Source organism: Dermacentor variabilis, chromosome 5 (assembly GCF_050947875.1).
Source record: "Dermacentor variabilis isolate Ectoservices chromosome 5, ASM5094787v1, whole genome shotgun sequence".
Classification (NCBI taxonomy): domain Eukaryota; kingdom Metazoa; phylum Arthropoda; class Arachnida; order Ixodida; family Ixodidae; genus Dermacentor; species Dermacentor variabilis.
Window position 1 is genome coordinate 116113170 of NC_134572.1, and position 19289 is coordinate 116132458.

General features: G+C 43.8%; 1 protein-coding gene and 1 long non-coding RNA gene across 3 annotated transcripts in view; one reads left to right on the forward strand and one right to left on the reverse strand.

Annotated features, from left to right (window-relative positions):
- The window catches only part of LOC142583083 (uncharacterized), a 417463-nt gene that overhangs the window by 319721 nt on the left and 78453 nt on the right, over positions 1-19289 (reverse strand). The window contains exon 2 of one of the 2 annotated variants that reach the window (XR_012828539.1): positions 15370-15444. The exons of the other annotated variant lie outside the window; for it this stretch is intronic. This is a non-coding gene — a long non-coding RNA (uncharacterized LOC142583083). The remainder of the gene's footprint in view (positions 1-15369; positions 15445-19289) is intronic. 2 annotated transcript variants of the gene reach the window in all.
- LOC142583082 (glycine receptor subunit beta-type 4-like) overlaps positions 3508-19289 on the forward strand; it is a 29732-nt gene continuing 13950 nt past the window's right edge. The window contains exons 1-4 of the mRNA XM_075693376.1: positions 3508-3628; positions 6038-6192; positions 7189-7256; positions 8807-9036. Coding sequence (XP_075549491.1) covers positions 3525-3628; positions 6038-6192; positions 7189-7256; positions 8807-9036 — 557 coding nt within the window. The 5' untranslated portion in view covers positions 3508-3524. The remainder of the gene's footprint in view (positions 3629-6037; positions 6193-7188; positions 7257-8806; positions 9037-19289) is intronic.

The window sequence follows — 19289 nt, forward strand, 5'->3', positions numbered from 1 at the left end:
TTATACGCTTACTATTCTCATTTCTCATTAGATCACTAAGTTCACTGAAACGTTTATCCTCAACTGGCATAACGGTAACTTCTCTATGACGCCGTTCGGTTGGTAGTTTGCGGCGACCAATCACGATCAGTGCAAGGATGTCATTTTGTGCGCATCAGCTCTTCAGATGGCCGCGATCACGCCGAACAAGCTAAGTGTAATACAACACCAAACATCATTTTAAAGCCATTCAAGCGTAGCGACATTGGCAAGAAAAAAAAGGAAGTTAGAGCAGGCTTGTCCGACCTTGCAGAATCACAAACAAATTTCCAGCGAAGCTTTTCATTTCGGGCAGTGGCAACAATAGTTTCAGTTGCCCGCAATTACATACCATACGCGAAAACATTAATCGTATATGACTGCTCCTTTTGAAACCTTGCCCGTATATAACGCTTTCCAGCTCTTGTTAACGAATTTTTCAAATGCAGTAGATCATCCACACACAATTCGCCTGAACATTCATCGATCATGGTTTCCCCTACCCACCCCCTCCGATGTTCGCTAAGTTTCACCTCGGTCGCGTTCACAGTTCTGCAAAGGCCACCGACCTGTTCGTGATCGGCGTTGACCGTGGAACATTACACTTATGAAGCTCCTTGTCACTTGCATAAGTAATTTGCAGCAAATGGAGTAATTAGTCCACACACTTCGTACTTTACCTAAACATTACCCGTAACGTGCTCCTTACTTTCAGCAAATATAAACAAGGCATACTTTGTCAGTGTTTCCCGAGGACAACGGCAAAACCACCTACAAACATAGAATGATCGTGTTAAAACAAGGAAAAAAATCAAGGGTTCAGAAATAATTTGCGGCATTCTTAATTTTAATTAGGCCACGAAGCTGAACACGTTGTTCCGATTTGCAATTAATGTGGGCCCCCTTTTTTGCTAAATATAAACATGCTGTAATCTACAGTTACGTGGGCACATTTGGAAGCACAGATGATAGCGTCCGTGCGACACTTTCTAACACTTGAAAATGATTCCTTTATTTACAAAAGATGAGGGTATTTTATCCATAGCTGTTTAACTTCGCACAGAGGTTTCCTATAACCTTCACCTAAATTTAGCTAAATTTGATCTCGGTGGCATTCGTAGTTCTGCCAGATGAACTGTCTAAATTATGCGCCTCTCGTTAGGCCCCTTCATAGCACCGAAAAGCGGTTGCATACGTAATTTACTGCAAGGCACCTTTTAACCCACTCACTTTAAACTTTTCCTACTAGTCACCTTTTACCGGGCTCTTATACTGTCACCGAACATAAAAAAGATACCTAACATAAGATACGCCACGGCGGCCACATTTCGATGGGGGCGAAATGCGAAGACACTCGTGTGTTTAGATTTAGGTGCACGTTAGAGAACCTCAGGTGGTCCAGATTTACGGAGTCCACCACTACGGCGTGCCTCATAATCAGAAAGTGGTTTTGGCACGTAAAACCTCATAATTTTTTTTAGTTTATTTCTCCGAGGAGACCGGGTTAACGTGCTACCAAGAATGAAAAAAAAAACATTAAGAAAACGAGGGCGCAAAAATTGCTTTTAGTGCTATTAAATGAGCAGAAACATGAGAATTGCGGTAACCATATCAGTTAAGATATGACTCCAATTTCTATAAAATGTAGTTTTTCGGTTGTAACTCAAGGATCTCCGGGCAGATGGGGAAACCTAGCTGAAAATAGTAGCCTGTCACTTTCAAACACTCGCTAAAGAATTTTTTTTACAAAGGTTGTAGTTGATGTCCATGCGTTTGCCTTGTTACACAAGTTTCCTATAGTGTACCCTCAAAGCTCGGTGAACTTGGTTTTGCTGGAATTTTGTGTTACGCCAGGGCAACTGGTAAAACAGTGCGCTGCTCGTAAAACATAATCAGAAAGTTCTGTAGCCCTTGAATACGTAATTTGTTGCAAAAGACGTAATTAATTCACGCACTTTAAATTTTGTCGTACGAATTAATCAACACTTTACCCTTTGTTTCATCGAATATAAAGAACGTGGCATGTATAGTTTATTGAGAACACCGGGAAACTGAAGTACATTCCTCGTTATCATGAATAGAAAAACCAAAAAGACAAAAAAACGAGGGTTCAATAATTATTCGCAACGCTGCTACTACAGGAAGGAACGCTAAAATTTTCAGACGCATTTCGGTTAACATTTCCCGGATTTCCACAAAATGTTATCTTTTTATGCAGAGTTTTATCAGGGCACAGGGGGAACGTAGCTCAAAACGGCAGCGTGACACTTTCGAGCACTTGCTAAAAGACATTTTCACAAAGGCAGCAATTGATGAACATGCTTTTCTCTTCGCAAACAATTTGTGATAGCATTACCCCTATAAGTTCGCACAGCTTGGCTTTGCTCGCCTTTGTTGTTACGCCAGGGTAGCTGGTAAACTAGTGCGCTGGTCGTGAAACATACGTATAAAGGTCCGGAGCACTTGATTACTTAATTTATTGCAGAAGGCGTAATTAAGTCACACATTTTAAATTTCGCCGCGCAGTTTACGCAACACGTTCCCGGTGGTTTCTCTGAATATAAACAACGTGGCTTGTGGAGTTCAACGATGACACCGGAAAAGCAAAGTACCCTCCTCGTTGTTGCGCGTGCGAAAAAGAAAACAAAAAAAGCGACGGTTCGATAAGTATTTGTAACGTTCCTAATCAAGCCCCAAATTCAAGAACTTGAAACTTATTGTAATTAGCATGCGCCCTATTTCCACTGAATTTTTAAGTTGGTGTCGTTTGCCGCTGTTTTAGGACCCTAAGAACCAAATTTCGTGACCTATCTAGTTCCTTCAGAAAACCGTGAGAGCTGGCCTTTAACGTTTTCTGCCTAAACTGAGACAACAGATTCGTTGGCTGTCTTAAAGCGATACATCCTTATTTGAATGACTGCAGATTATTGAGCAGGAGTTACCTGCACCACCCGTTCGTGCTCTCAGGGACTCTATGGTGCCTCTGCGTAGCAAACACCGCCCTCCTGTGGTCCAGCTATTCAAAATATTCACAGTTGGATTGTTCCATGTGATTGGTGCAGTGGTTGTGGTCCCTAATAATTGATAGGAGAGACGAACATTCTACAGTTTTTAAAATTTTTTTTTCAGTCATACACAAATCTAACAGCAATGATCGTATGATTAGTTTTCGAAACTGCGAACAGTCGTACCTTGGTCATACATGATTTTGCAGTTGAATCACGCAAGTGTGGACATTCGACACGGTAACGACGACGATGACTGACCGCATAATCTCGCTCCATTAGCCCCAGCATCACGAGCACTGGCGGAAACGAATGGCATATGCCGCGTGACCCACTATACGGCTGCTGAAAGCGCATGTGCATTTTATTTTACTCATTACCTAGCGCGAACATCCAAGGGCGTAGGAACAAAAGCAGGAGGCGTCCATCAATTTATCCCGCGCACTTGTTTTGAAGCCGCTGACGCCAGCAGTATCACGAAGGACTCTACGAACGTTAGTGATGCGCTTGTGCCGATGCCGGCTTGAGGCGTTGTTGATGTACATTGCCGTTTTCGTTTGTATCTGGCAATGCGTCAACGAGGCACGGGCGATATCAGCAATAAGGTGAGTTAGTATTTCAGTAGCTTCTCGTACAAAGGATCTAAGCGTCATTATACCCTGTGACAGCTGCTTCTGTGTGCTTAAATGCTACCTATGACAGCTAGTAAATATTAGTACAGAATGAGAACATACATGTTACTTACACTTGTACCTGAATCAACAGTGGCCTTTCACATTGGTCTTTATAATGCAGACCACTTAGCATAGCCAACGATTAACGTACAATCGACCTACCGCATCTGTGATTCACCCTTTCCAGCACCTATAGAGGTGGTGGCCAACATGGTGGGGCGGGGGGGGAGTAGAGGGGATGGAGGAGTCAAGGAAACACGCGCATCTCGAGAAGCAGGTGGCTTACGAGCCTTCGGTATCCCTCCGCACGTTCCGTGACCTTTCTAGAGAAACTCAACGTCAAGCATGAGACCACGTTAACGCCAGCTACGTTACATGTCGCCGAATTAAGGACACCACGAGCACCATATAGTCAGTGTTTAGACCCTTAGCTTGCAAATGACAAGCACTGTAGAAGTTTGCGACGGAAACGGTGCCACGAAAAAGTAAGTACATTTTTTGTCGCAATTCATGTACTTATAGTTAGGTGCACGTTAAAGAACCCCAGGTGGTCCAAATTAATCCGTAGTTCGCCACTATATGGCGTGTCTCCTAATCAGATCGTGGTTTTGGCACGTAAAATTCCATAATTTATTTTCTGTCGTATTTAATAATATCTATAATGTTAGAGTAGGCACTCAGCAGCTAGTCGAAGGTTCAGTACGGTACCGCGCAGGGATAAACGGAGCTAGCGCTGACAGTCATACTTCTACTTAAAATAAACATCACGTGCATTCGCAAGTAGAGATATGTTTCGCGGCGTCATTTTATACATGCAATGCTTGTCGAATATCTCAAAACCACAAGAAAACATGAGAACATGTGACAGGTATCCATGTTCGTAACTACTGTTCACCATTGCACGGCAGCCTTAGCTAACAATACGTTCGACATCACGACTAGCTGGCATCTGCTGGTACACGAACAGTTCTAATGCAAGTGTTGAGCGATTGAAACGCGATGCTCAGAGCGCGTCAATGAGCTCTGTACATTTTTGTGAATACGGGTGCAGTTTAATAGCGCCGAGTAAGAATAAGCACGCGATGGTGAGCTGCGCCAGCGTGGGCCGTCTCCACTGTCTGAGTGTGCGATAGCCTTGTAACCTGCCATAAGGCTACATTGTGAAAAGCATACGCTATAGGGCCACAATATTTAACAAAATTATTTCGCTTAAATCGTATATTTTTGAAAAAAAAAACAGCCCTCCGCTTTAGCAGGATTCACAGGCTCTTTTTGAACTCCTTTTCAACAGTGCATCACAATTAACGTGTAAAAAAATAAGCCAAATAGAAACACTAAATTCGATGCAGCATTCGACAGAGTAACCAAAAGAGCCCCAGAAGAAGTCTTTTGTTGAAATACTCGCTACACACGACCAAGTCCTTGCTCCATTTTTTGCCAATTCCTAGCTTTATCTCCCACAACTTCTGTCATTTCTTAACCTTTGGAAAATGGTGCAGGCTTATCTTCACCGATATTCCACTGGTTCTGCGCTGCGGAACATGCGGCTGCTTTTCGCCTTTCGGTCGCTAGTGACCCTTACTAAAAGCGCTGAACGCTGAGGCAACCGTATAAGCAGGGAGCTCATCACCGCTCTAAGGCTTCGAATAAAATCCGCGCAGTGGCCCCAGCGTGTCTGGTAAGTGTCTGGTAAGAGGCGATTGGAGGATTGGTGGAAGAAAAGTAGGGAAGCGACAAAAAACGGAGACGTACAAAAGCACAGTTCGAAATAGGGGATCAGAAAATTTGGGTGGGGTAGATTATAGTGTTTTTTTTTCTCTTTTTTATTGTTTAACCTAGGTAGCAAATTAGGCAGTATAATAGGAAGAGCTTGGTGGCGCAACCCACCGCCCCGTTCCAAAGGGGACGCTCATAACATCCATCCATTCATCCAGTGCTAATACTTAGCACTACTCGGAGCTGTTCCATTACTTTGCCATAAAAATTAGCACAAGTACTCTTAATGTTGCGCTGAAAATGAATCTTGGCCCGTATTTGCACAAACGTTATTATGCTAGAACTGTTTGTAAGAGCGAATTGCAGCCAGTCCTGACGTAGGACACATTTTTTTGCAAGGACTACCGGATAATGTCAAACAGTACTCAGGAACGAAAAGCTTTGTGAATTCAGTCCCTGATTCTTTGATCCAGCAGCAATTGCCGTGGACAACTTGGCTACGAAGTGCAAGTACCTGCGGAGCAAAGAGACGGGCATTTAGCTCGAAAAACAGCTCTGTATATATATATTCTTTTTTCTTGCTAGCCCTATAACCAACTTAAACTTTTTTTTTTTTTTTTGCAGCTTTCCGCAGGACCGCGTGCACTGGTTGGAACCGCAGCACGATCACCGCAAGGCGCACGAGAGCCGCGTGGTGATGGACGATTTCCCGGAACTTCCATTTCTGGACGAAATACTCGAGCACTACGACCGCCGCGCTTGGCCCACCTTCGAAACGCGTGAGTGCCCGAGGCGGAGTGGTTTAGTACAGCACTCCTGTTAGCCAGAAACCAGTTCCACCTCCCCCTTTAATATGCTTTGAAATCATCAGGTTTATCGTCCTGAAACTGCACATACGAGGAACGCCGCAGTGAAAGAGGGCTCCGGATTCTATTCAAGCACTTGGGTTTTTTTTTTTTTTAAACGTGCACCGGAAATGCCGGCACACCAGCGTTTTTGCATTCCGCCTCCATCGGTATTGCGGCTGCCACTAATGGTTCTTACGTTGGCCTGTCATCCGTACAGAAGCTAAGCTCATTTGTCAATCGTACTATGCTAAGTTCAAAAGAAATAGAGAGAGAGAGAGAGAGATTTATTGCAGCTAGCTATTCCTAAATTAGACTATTTTGCTGTTACGACTTAGTTAAAGCAATACACATGAAAAACAAGGGCACACACAAATAACAGAACTACGACTATTGGATTATTGCTCAAGAACACTTACTAAGCAGATGACTAAGGCATGCGCTGGGTATACCTGCTGTATGAGGAATACAACAAAGCCTGAGAACCATAGTGGACATAGCAGCTCTCACAGTGCATGTGTTTGCCATGCGCTTACTCTATGATTGTGTATGAGTAATAAAATAATCGCTGTATTTCAGCGCTGTGTGTGTGGCGTTACTTTTATGTGCTCGTGTTTTCAAATGTGCAGCTTTAGCTAAGTCGTGAAGAACCAGCTAGTCCATCAATACTCATTGTTCCAGTCTTCCGCACAGCCACCATATAGGCGAAGTTTATACTTCCCGAACATTGGACCTCCAATGAACAGGATGAGGTATAGCGCCGAGCTGCTAAACAAATAGCAGCAAGCCTGAACTTACTATTCAAAATCTGCTTAATGTTTTTTTTTTGTTATTATTACGTGTAATGAGCTTCCTCACTTTAATTTAGTAGTCTAGGGTTCGTAGCATTCCCAATAAATAAAAATATTTTTCCCATTACATCATTTCTAGCACTGCCAACTGAAGTGACCGTGTTCCTCGATGTATATAACATGGGACCCCTCAATTCGGCAAGCATGGTAAGTTGCCACTATTCCAACAAGCCATCAACAGCCCCCCCCCCCCCATTTACTCCCCGATCGTCTTACTTTTATTGTACAAAAGCAAAAAAAATATGATGTGCTAGAGAGAGACAATATTTAATGGCAGAAAGGTGGAGAAGTCGGCCTGAGGGAAGTGCCTCTAGCCTGCTACTTCACGCTAAGGAAGGAGTTTGGGGAATAACAGAGGGAGGATGTGAAGAGGAAGGATGGTGGTGGTATGGTGAATATGATGAGGGCTGCACAGCATAGTGTTTCTGTGCAATGCGCGCGCGTACATTTCCCAGCACAGTACAGTCATCTTCGCGGGCAGAGGTAGAAGTTACTGCAGTGTAGCCAGGAGACTGTCTTAGCGTTCATAATTTTTGCCGCTGTTATCGCCACTGGCGGATGTGCTAAGTTCCCACATAGAAGAGCAATTGTTTACTAACCTCTTGGACGCTAACGATTCATAGAATTTTTCTGGGACAAGAGCTAATTAAATAAGGCATTTGGTACAAACTCCAGCACTACAGTTCAATTCACAATGCATGCGAAACTCTATCGAGCACCCCTCGCTTGCGCGGCAGCAACCGTCATGCATGGTTCGTATCGTAAAGCCAGCGATTTCAGACAAAACCTTGCGAGCACAACTTTGCGCAACATCTCGTTTTTCTTGCGGGAAAGTATTTAAACTGCCAAGAAGTCTAGGAAAATTGTCTCGTCACGACGTGACTTCTTTCGTCACCCAAAACTTGCGCCGCCTTCTTGCTTGAACACACGGTGTTGTTTTAAGCGCGTCGGCGTCTCGAGAGGCTTCGGTGACTCGAAGGACGGGCATTGCAAAAGGCCCCTGTCGTCCCCCGGCACCGAGACATTTGTGGAAAACGAAACTCGGAGACCCTTGATAAGTTAACTGGACGCTATATACTTTTCACTGTGGCAGCGAAGGATCACCTACAGGCTTCAGTAGCGCCGGCGATGATGAATGCACAGGATATAGTAAGCGTGTATGTAAGGCTGACATTTAAAGTGAGTACATATTTTTGCCGTTTCAGCGGACGAACTGGAAAGGCGGCCCAAAACGTTCTTTCGCCTCATCTTTTTTTTTTTTGCGAAATTTAAGTGGGTATTTTTTTAGGGTACGGTAAGCGATGGACAGTATATAATCATAATTTCGAATATTAAAATGAAACGGAAGCAAGGAGAGGGCTACCAAGAACGTGATTATCATCTTACTTTCCCAGCATTCGCACCTTCTGTTCCTGCACCTAATCTAAGTGGCTGCCTCTCGCACATTTTCAGGGGCACAATTCACAAAACGTTTCGTCAGTAAATGTTGTCTGCGATTGGTAGGCCACCTTCCCTAACTATGTGTCCAACATTACGATAGGCTGACATCTGCTCTTACGACCAGTTTTTGCGAATACGGGAAACTACGCTCGCACAATCGTACGTGGCGACGCGCGTGCTCTGCACACACACAAGCCGTCAGTTGGCTTCCGATCAGTCAAACTACGGGTGCACTGACCAAGACGTCCCTCTCGCAGGATTACGACCTCGACGTGTACCTGCAACAGTCGTGGTACGACCCCCGGCTGAGCTTGCTCCGGTTCGGCATCAACGAAACGGTGATGCTGAGCGGCGAGGCCATCACGGCGCTCATCTGGAAGCCCGACCTCTACTTCGCCAACGCCAAGCGGGCCACCGTGCATGACGTCACGGCGCCGAACGAGTTAGTCCAGATAACTCCTGGTGGCTACGTCCTCTACGGGGTGAGGTGAGGACGCAACGCTGACGCTTGCGCTGGCCATCACCGACACAACAGAGGCGTCGCAGGTGCTTGTAAGCCCTGGATGAGAGAACGCGATGTTGAAAGCGATGTTCGGTGATCGCTTATTGGCCACTCTGCTTGCTGCAACCGTCTTTGCAAGCGTGGCCAATTCCGCGGACGTGCTATAGAGTGGCTACTTCCGCCACTACCTCCAGCACCGACGCCACTGTATACTGCAAACCTAAAGGTGTAATATTCAACTTCCGTTTGCTAGATCCCGGCAGGACATTCCAAGTTGGTTCGCCTTATTTAAAGGTCGGATGTTGAAGTGTAATTTGGGATATGTGAACCCCTTTTGGTAATTTTTGCATACAGTTCAGTTAAGACGGAAGTCTAATTAAGCTACTTTCAAACAGCAAAACTCCACTGTAGCGCTCGAGGGCATCTGTGGCGACGGCCATGCTAGCTCTCTCAACCAGGTTCAAATCAAAGGCACCCTGAAACATCTCACCTCGAAGTCTGTATTCTTTTTCTCCTATGTTGCTGTTGCGCTCCTCTATACTTTACAAGCACGCTGTGTCACACGTATTTGAAAGGGATGACGGGAATTGGCCTGAAGCTAAATCTTCCTTTTAAAGGAAACTTTAGCTCGACGCCAACTCCTGTTATCCTGTTCAAATGCATGTGATACGCAGACATGCTCTTATGAAACAACCTCTGCACCGCCTATAATGTACGTTGTTGCATCGGAAAGAAAAACTCATACTCCGGTGACTCTAAGAAGTAGAATTTTGTTTCGGAGATTAACCATGTTTTACAGAAATTCTCCAAAAATGGTCCGTCAAATAAAAATGAAGCACGAAGTCTACAAATCTGTCACTCTGCATCAAGAACAGCTATTGCACTTCAGTAAACTGCATCCGTTAGAGCATTAAAATTGGACAACTTTGATACGCAACTTCCCAGCGCGCGTGATTTTATTTGTTGCCTTATTTATACTGGCGACGCCATGGTGGATCATAACAGTAAGGGCATGTACTTTATTTACAAGTAAATAGCGCGACCACGAATATAACCTGAGGGGTACTTCCGCTCTCTGAGAGAGCAATATATATATATATATATATATATATATATATATATATATATATATATATATATATATATTACGATTATAACAAGAAGTTATGCCACAAAGCAACCGGAAACGACGCATAAAAACGGAGATGCCTGGCTTTGTCAATGTCGGCGGGAACGCTGCCGTCCTCCATGACATCCACCAAGGTTATCGGACAAACGACGCTTCAGAAATGCCCGTGGAATATTAGAGCACGAGCAAGCTTTTCACGTATTGCACGGTGAAGCATCGCACGACTTCGAAGAGCGCTCACTCGACGCGCTTGCAAAAACCGCCGATCGCCTTGCTCAAGGTTGCGATTATTACGACGTATCCCCATTTTTGCGACACTAATAGCGTTCTAAATCAGAATAACGGCGGCACAAAGCATACAGTGGCAGCTGTCAACTCGGCAAGAAGGCGAAAATAACAGAAAAAGAATGACGCGTTGCATTCGTGTCACAAACCCCAATACAACGCGAGGCGCGTTCTGAGGCTAGAAACTTCAAAAACTTCAAATATAACATAGGCAACCTTAACACATGACGTCAGAATGTGCAAAAATGTGATTCCACAAAATAGATATTCAATACGCATAGGTAAATAGTATGCTAAGTCTAAATAATCGGAAATGACACGTGGTAATAAAGTTAACATTAAACAAAGTTAGAATAACTTATAAGGTTTCTTATAGGCATTAGTAGTACACGTAAACAATTACGTATACAATAAGTTGCAAAACAAGTAATAATAGCGCAGGTAGATCATAAGTTTAAAGCATAATTCTTTTTAAATTAATGATAAAGAATAGTTCATGTTTTGCTGTTGGAAAAAGAATAATCCGGCTGGTCCCTTTCAGGTGTGAATAAAGGGAAGAAGTCACAACTTCACAACTTTCTGCTTGACATGAGAGTTCGTTTAGCGTTAGGGAATGTTTATAACGTGTGGGTTGTGTCTGTCTTAAGTGTGTGTCTGGAACTGTCTATTCCTAATTGGTTATGTCTTAGTTGGTACACATGAACTTTATCGGCGCAAGCTTGACTTAATTTTCTAAAGTTAGATTACTGGCTTGCTTTACGGTATTGTTACAGCATAATTAGCAATTGTCACTGTGTCTCTGACGGTATTGTAAAAGTTCTCCTCACAAATTAGCACCACATTTCAGAGCGGTGTACATACATAAACTTTGTCCGGTTTAGATATGCAATTTATTCGGTACGGTTTGCAGAACTGTTACATCAACTTGCTGCGCCCCTTCCTGCATCGAGCCACGATTGTGACGACAAAGACGATCTGCTCGATAGTGCGCGCAGGCTCAATAGGCGAAGACTGCGTTCCCTATTCTCGGGTGTGCCGACAGAATGCGGCAGGACGACCTCTCGCAATTAAAACTCCCATTCTCAGTGAACCGCGTCGCTGGTGGAGGTGCGGGGTACTGCACTCATCGCCTGATGATGAGGACTCATTTGAGCAGCCCAGTGCATCTGCAGCATCTGCATCTGCAGCAGCATCTGCATATGCAGCTGCATCTGCATCTGCAGCTGCATCTGCATCTGCAGCCCAGTGAGACATCCCCGCATTGAGACGCCTGTACACCGGGCAAGCTGTCGCCTGCAAGGTCTGAGCCCAGAATTTGATATCCTGCAGGGACCAGCCCTGTCCACGACCACCTCTGCACGCCGTATTATCGGATGTGCCGACAGAGTACGACGGGACGACCTCTCGCTATTAAAGCTCCCATTCTCAGTGAACCGCGACAATATATTACTGCTAAGTTCCAGCACTGTAAACTTCATACTTGGAGGTTTTGAAATATTGCCAGTATCTTGAACTTCAAAAACATAGTATGGCGTAAGTTGAAAATGCACTTCCTATAGGGTCACTATGCGCTACTTTCAATCAATCAGCCAACCAATTGATTAATCAATCAATTAATCAATTCTTATTACATACAATATAAGTACATTTAGTTATGGAATATATAGAAAATGAGGTCTCATAGTCAAAGACTACAAGGGTGAGACCTCCTGTTAATACATACAAGAAAGTAAGGCTTGTTATTACAGCAAACAGAAAATCGATGTGTACATGGTTAAAGCATGAGAATGAAAGAAAAGAAAATAGAAAGAGATACCTAAAATATATAGTAACTCATCTTTATACATATTGAAAAAACGCGTGCAACTCGTATTTATATGAACTAGTGACAGAATATTCTCTAAGGTTAGTGGGTAAGGTATTCCATAGTGAAGTTGAGGCATAATTAGTGCGACTTTTCTATAATTAGTTCCCGCTTCAGGCAACAAAAAGTTATTCTGGGAAGCAAATGCTGTGCAAGCGACGTGGTGGAAATGTTATGGGTTAATCAGGGCTGTTGCGAGTTTACCATTGACTAATTTGTAAAATAAAAGTGCCGAGGGAGTATTTGTTTAACTTATCCAGTGGTAGTATGTTGTGATCACAAAGCAACAAGGAAGCACTCGCTGTAGGATTGTTAAATGTCATTATTGTGTTGTCCAAGTACTTAGCAGGTTTTAGAAAACAGATGCACAATGGATGCAATATTGGATACAGTAACATGTGTGGAACAAGAATGTGTATGTGGAAACTTGACGATGGCAATATTCCTAGACATTAAGGGGGCATTTGACACTGTTAGTCCCGTTCATGATATGCTAAGTATGTTAGAACTCGGAATGTCTGGCAGGTCCTTGAGATGGATTTCTGAATTTTTATCAGGTTGCAAAATATTCATTCAGACGGGTGAAGGAAATAGTGCTGATCACGTTTTCAAGCAGGATGTACCACAGGGAAGCGTACTCAGCCGTTTTCTTTTTAACTGCGTCATGGCTGATTTAACAAGAACACTGCCATCACAGTTAAGATTTTCACTGTATGCAGATGATGCGTGTACTTGAACATCTGGGTCTAATTTTTGATTACTTCAGATGACATTGCAAGACGGCATAAATATCATTAACCAAATGTTGAGAGAGAGAGAGAGAGAGAGAGAGAGAGTGGAGAGAGAGAGTGTGTGGGGATGGTTCTATCAGACGCAAAGACAGCTGTATTGCCTTTCACTGAATCACGAAATCCTCAGCAAATGAATGTAGCCAACAAAGTTGGCTCATAAACGTGAGAATACCAATAATATTGACCGCATTAAGATAATTCAGATAAGTTAAGCATTCAGATAAGTGGCGACAGAAGAGCAAATACTCGGCAACCGAGAAATGTAGGAGGTCGCTACGGCGCTAACCAACAGGGCAGCCCCACTGCAATTAGCAGCGAGGGATTACATTTTCGGGAATGTAAATATTGTTTTTCCTTTGTCCGTTCGGTCGAAAATCGCAATGAACCGGGGCAGCGCCAATGACTACGCTTTCTGACCCTTCGGGCACACACAGCGGTAATGGAAGCATCCTGCAATTGCTTAGATGCGTACGTAGCTCCCAGTTCGAGCCTCCTTAGTTCTCCCAAGGTACCAGACACCTTCTCCTTCGTTCCGTCCCCCGCTATTGACCTATCCTAGAAGGTAGACCCTCAGGCATTTCGTTGTTCTCGCAGGTTCTTGAGTTGTTGTTGGAAACAAGACCTGACACGCAGTCTGTTTTCGCCACCTTGTCTCTAATTTTTTTTTCCTATTCCCGCGTCGGCATCTCTCCCACATTTATCTACGCCAGGACGCCCTCTATTGGATGGCTCTCCTCACCAGAAATCCTTCTATGCTGCTGGCGCTTTGCCTTATGCCGCTAGCACGCGGTTTAGTTCGTTGATTTACGCGCATTCCTGTGGCCAAGAAAGGCTCGATGCTTTCCTGCCTAACAGTTGCTGCGTTGATTTATCCCAAAACGCCGTAACTGCGACTTGGAAGTGAACCAGAAAGAGAGTACTTCTTCTAAACGGTGTACATTTACACATTTGTTCAGCTGAATGGTGTGCTTTGTCGTAAACAACGGCAAGAGCTTCACAGGCTTCCGTGTCTTGGTTGCATTTCGTTAGGTGTGAAGTTAGAACCGTTGTTAACATTTGCAGGGACCACGTAACATTTACCTGCAGTGCTAAGCCTCACGTGATACATAGAGCAACACTGGACCTGGCACCGGAACTACATACTGTCAACTCCTTGATTTTTAACTGACACAGACCTCGGTGCTCACATCACACTAGTTAGGCCAAGAATTAGCATCATTTTGGGGGAATCACCGCACTTCTGGCCATATTACCATCAGTTAGTAAAACCAGTGTCGGCCATCAGTCAATATTTCTATATAAGTAGACGAAACATTTTCTTTCGATAAGCAATGGTAAGATGAACAAAAATACAATAATTCCTTCTAACTAATTAAAACATTCACTGTGACGCATGTCGCGGCCCACTGACGGGCGACGGCAACTGTTATTCCTGCTCGGCTGTCCGTGGCTTAATTCCTGCAGTGAGCAAGCGACATGTCGGGCTAGAATTCAAAGGTGGGAGAAAAATGTTTATTGCAGTGGCGCCAGCTTTCTGCCCCTTGCTAAAGTCTCAAACAAACGCAGCTCCCTGGTGACTCACCGGTTGTTCACCAGGCACAGGGATCGCCGCTTCGAAACATGCTTCCACAGGGAACACGTTAGTGTGAAGCCTATGACGTTGTCAGCGCTACGATTGTGTCGATCGAAAATTCTAAAACATGCACCTTCTTAAAGTCGCCGTGATCTGGCTCATTCATGAGGTTGAAAGCCCCGAAGCTTAAGTGAGGCTATGATATTGCAGACACCGCAGTGGAGGGCTACGTATATACTTTGGCCACACGGCGTTCCTTAACGTGAACCTCCATCTCAGTAAATGAGCGCTTCTGCATTTCGTCTCTCTCGCAACACAGACACCACTGCGGTGGATTCAACCCGCGACCACAGGCTCAGCAGCGAAACGCCATAGGCACTACGTCACTGCGGCGGCTGAAGCTGCCGCAATGCTACACTACAATGACCAGATGCAAGTAAACACCGTCTCCTTCTGGTCACCGGTTTAACAGACCTAAGTCTCATGCAGAGTAAAAGAAAAAATAAGGTATAAAGAATGCACATGCGGGTAGAATGTGTTTCGAGGACAATGTGCTTCAGGTTTCGTCCGAGGAGATTGTGGCGGTATAATTTTAACCGATCTTCTTCAGGCGCATTTGGCAGGAACGACGGAATAGCCACACACAGAGCTGAACTTAGAATTTAACTTTACTTACCTGTCAGTAGGTGTAAATGCCCTTTTCGTCAAGAACACACGAGACAGCAGAAGCCAGGTACAAAAAGAAATCAATCTGCAGAGAAAAAATATCGGCGCGGCACATGTCATTTATTTCACGGTAGAAAATGGCGCACTCCTCTTTTTTCTGTTTGACAAGGGCATCGAAGCCTCACTGACGGATATTTATAGCGTTTGAAATGTTCTTCCGATTTTGTGATTTCTCTTGTAATTCTGTTTCTTCGTTATACGATTGCAATGCTTGATCAAAAATAGGCCGGAAACGGCCAATCGCAAAACCGCCCTTCTATGCATGGTGCGGTTGCGGGACACTGTTTGACCAAGGGACGTTACCTTACTGTGATCTGTCTGCCCTGCACTAGAGCGCCTGAATGGCCTCTCTGGTCATCTGAACACGTGACGCGATGCGTAATGGCGCCAGCAGCCTCATATGACAAGCGACACGCACGCATGTGTTCGACGTTCCTGTAACTTGTCTGGTCGTTCTAAATGAACACTCCGTCGGGCCGGTAATTATAAACAACAGCATCCGGAGGGAACAGATATCCCAAAATGCAAAGCTCGCTCATCTCCCACTTTCTTAAAGGAGCGAGTTTGAACACGAAATGAAAAAGAAGTGTTACGGGAAATAAAAGCTCTAATAAAACCCCAATTAGGAAATAATACACTAAACAAACAAAACATGTTACAAAATGTAAAGAAATTAGAAATGGTAGTGTTAAAAAAATATTAAATTTATCAATGGCTGGCATACCATCGCAAGCCTGAGTCTGCAGCGCTCCTCGGCCATTTAACGCGCTTCCAGTGTCAAGTACATAGAGAACGGCGGCGGGATAAAAAAAGTTGCCGGTCCAATTAAAGTAGCATTGGTGCACACTTATCCATTAGCGTAGCTTCTGGAAAATTCTTCATGAAATTTCGTCGTTGTTAGGGACATCAAGTGAATTGTATACTGTGTTATGTTGAAGAGGCAACGCCGCCCTATAATGGAATTTCTATAATTTCTTCTCTTCATCGTGCGTGCGTGAAAAGAACCGGGAGTCTCTTTTGGTCGACTTTCTAATGCAACCGACGGGGACGATGATTTGGAATTATGCATGCTTTGTTTGACTGAAACCTTTCGATTTGTCGAAGCTAAAGCAGGCGTCAGCTAAACTGTAGGCGAACGCTCCAAGCCTCTTTACAAAAGCGGCTCGTGAATTTCCATAATGAATTGCGCTTTACGACCATGATGGCTTAGAGGACAAATTAAATAGCTTTAGGCTGACTTCAAATTGTCCTTGAAGGCGAATCGTTTCGCTAATGAGGTGTTGTTGATTGGCTGGGAAGTGTACGATTTCAAGCATGGAATATTGGCTGTGCGAAAAGAATTTGCCAAAAAGAAACCACCAACCAAGTTTTCGACTTCTGGTTAAATTACGTGAGGTTTAACTCGTTTCGTTCTGCACTGTTCCAGTGATTCGTGTATGGACTTCGAATGGCAATCCCACTAAATATTTGGTCCTCTGCTTCGTGGCGCGTATGAGCGTTTCATTTCGGAGCTGCGTGCTGTCACTGTGGACAGTGCGGACAGGTGTACAATATATTTTTTTTTCTTTTAAATTGCCGCCAACATATCAATTTTCACCGTGTATAGGTTTCTCCTAAAACACCTGTTGGGGCTGTATTTTATGATATAAAGCTAAAATCTATATATATATATATATATATATATATATATATATATATATAGGAAACAGCAAAACAAGAAGAGAGGAGATTACAGAAGCATCCGAAGCAAATATATTGTGCACCTGTCCTTGTGTATTTGTTCAAGGAGAATAAAAATTCAATTCAATTCAATTCAATCTATGAGTTAGGGATAGTAGCCGGTGCCATCTAACAAGGTACCAGCGTAATCTTGCGTTTTGTTTCACTTTTCTTTCTTAGTTAGTTATTCATGGCCTGTTCATTTACCAGTGCATCCAGCTAGGAGATTTCCACAGCCACTCCCACTTTGCACTTAGCGTCCTCTCTTGCTGTACGCTGCTTAATATACCGGCCGCATTCCAGCTGGTAAGCTTCCTTGTTCCTAGTGCAACGCCTGCAACGCCGATGCCGGCCGCTCGGGACGCCCGTAGCTGCAAGGGTTCCTTCCACGCAGCACGAGTTGCTAGGCGTGCCATGTCGTGCCAATGAGTCGCACCCGCATACAGCTACAGCATCGTCCAAGGAATTCTAGCCCAACGCGACAGCGTGCTATTGCTGTCAATGTTCCGGTCGTCGGCTGAAACCTTCAATTAAGCAATTGCAGCATAATAACTTAAAGGGCACATTGTCCGTTTTGTTGCTTGTGTACCCCTACATATTAACCGTCTAAGCAAAGGCTAATACATTGCAAACGGAAACTGATTTACATGTCTATCGATTAAAAGAATATGTTCCAATACACTAAAAGACACAACGTGTGAAGGAAATGCTCGTTCTATTTTGCTCCTGAAGCCAGTCACCGAAAATGCTGATTCTGCATTTGACGCAAATTCTCAAGAATTGCCGGAGTCGTTAAGGCGGGTCAATGAGGTAGCGTGTACTAAACGTCATCGAAGAATCGGCCCCAAAGCAGTTTAATGATCTGGGTGCTCGTGTAAGATGTAACACGAGGAATTGAACATTTCCTGAACATGTGCTCTGTATTCAGTATCGCTCTGTATCGCCCCTGGATTCACAGCAAATCCAGTTACGCTACTACAAGTGCAAAAAAAAAAAACTTTACTATATGTCTGGTTCTCACACGGTCACTCACGAAGTTTATTTTTTTAGAAAATCTATTTCCTTAAGTACAATTGTATATCAAGGTATGTGCGCAGGAAGCCCCGCATTTATACGCTGTGTTTCTGTTGTCTTTCGTTTTTTAATATCAGCACCTCTTACACTATCTTGCACATTTGTTCTTATTTTATATGCGCCGTTTAGAAAGCGAAGAACAACGTTTATGTTACTCATTTAGCACATTCAGAATATCTGATACTTAATATTTTCCCAAAATGTTGGTGTCCTCTGAAAACTTTTTGAGAGCAAGATGTGCTCTTTCTTGAAGGCCCGCAGTTGGCCATGGGACAAGTATCTTCTTTAGAGTGAATGGTCTTCTGTCTAATATCCACAAATTTGCTTGCAGTACCATTCTTTGTGGATCGTATTTTGTGAACTCGAGGAGAAGATGATGCACATTGTTGCTTCCGTGTGTATAGAGAGAGTTTGAAGCTCATAAAGATAGAAGGTTACGTTCGTTACTAAACCTCTGAAAAAATGTCCACTCTATTCCCAAAGGCATGAATGGCAGCCCAGTTAATGTTTGCTAATGTATAAAGTAAAATATTGTATAAATGGAAATGCGCCTTAATTGTACTAAGTTCCATTCAAAGTGCTCACTCGCTGTTTTATATTCGAAGATCATTTAAGAAAAATAATGCTTTACGGCTATAAGTAATAGTAATTACATTTTCTTGTAAGCATTGTTTATACCGTGTAGGGCATCGCTTACTTAATTTCATTTTACTGCATAATACTTCAGCCGTTAACAGTTGGCTCAGATCTTGCAGTGTCTTATCACCTCACTTTATAGAACGCTTACAAAATGTGACATGTCAAACTGCTACCATATTGTATTTTTTGTTACTTTTTAATCTTTCACAGATCAAAGAGCAGAATTACAGCCGAAAATAGGGGCGTTGTCGTTTTAAATTATTTGACAAGCACTACACACAATATGTGTTAAGTAATAGGAGGCAGTGGTAAGAGAAAAAGAAGAGACGATGGGCTAGGGTGCTTGAAACACTGGCCGGTAATCCAAGTGACGTCCCCGGGGTCAACGCACCCTATACGCGAGCGTTGTGAGATGCCTGGTGGCTGCCAGCGCGCTGT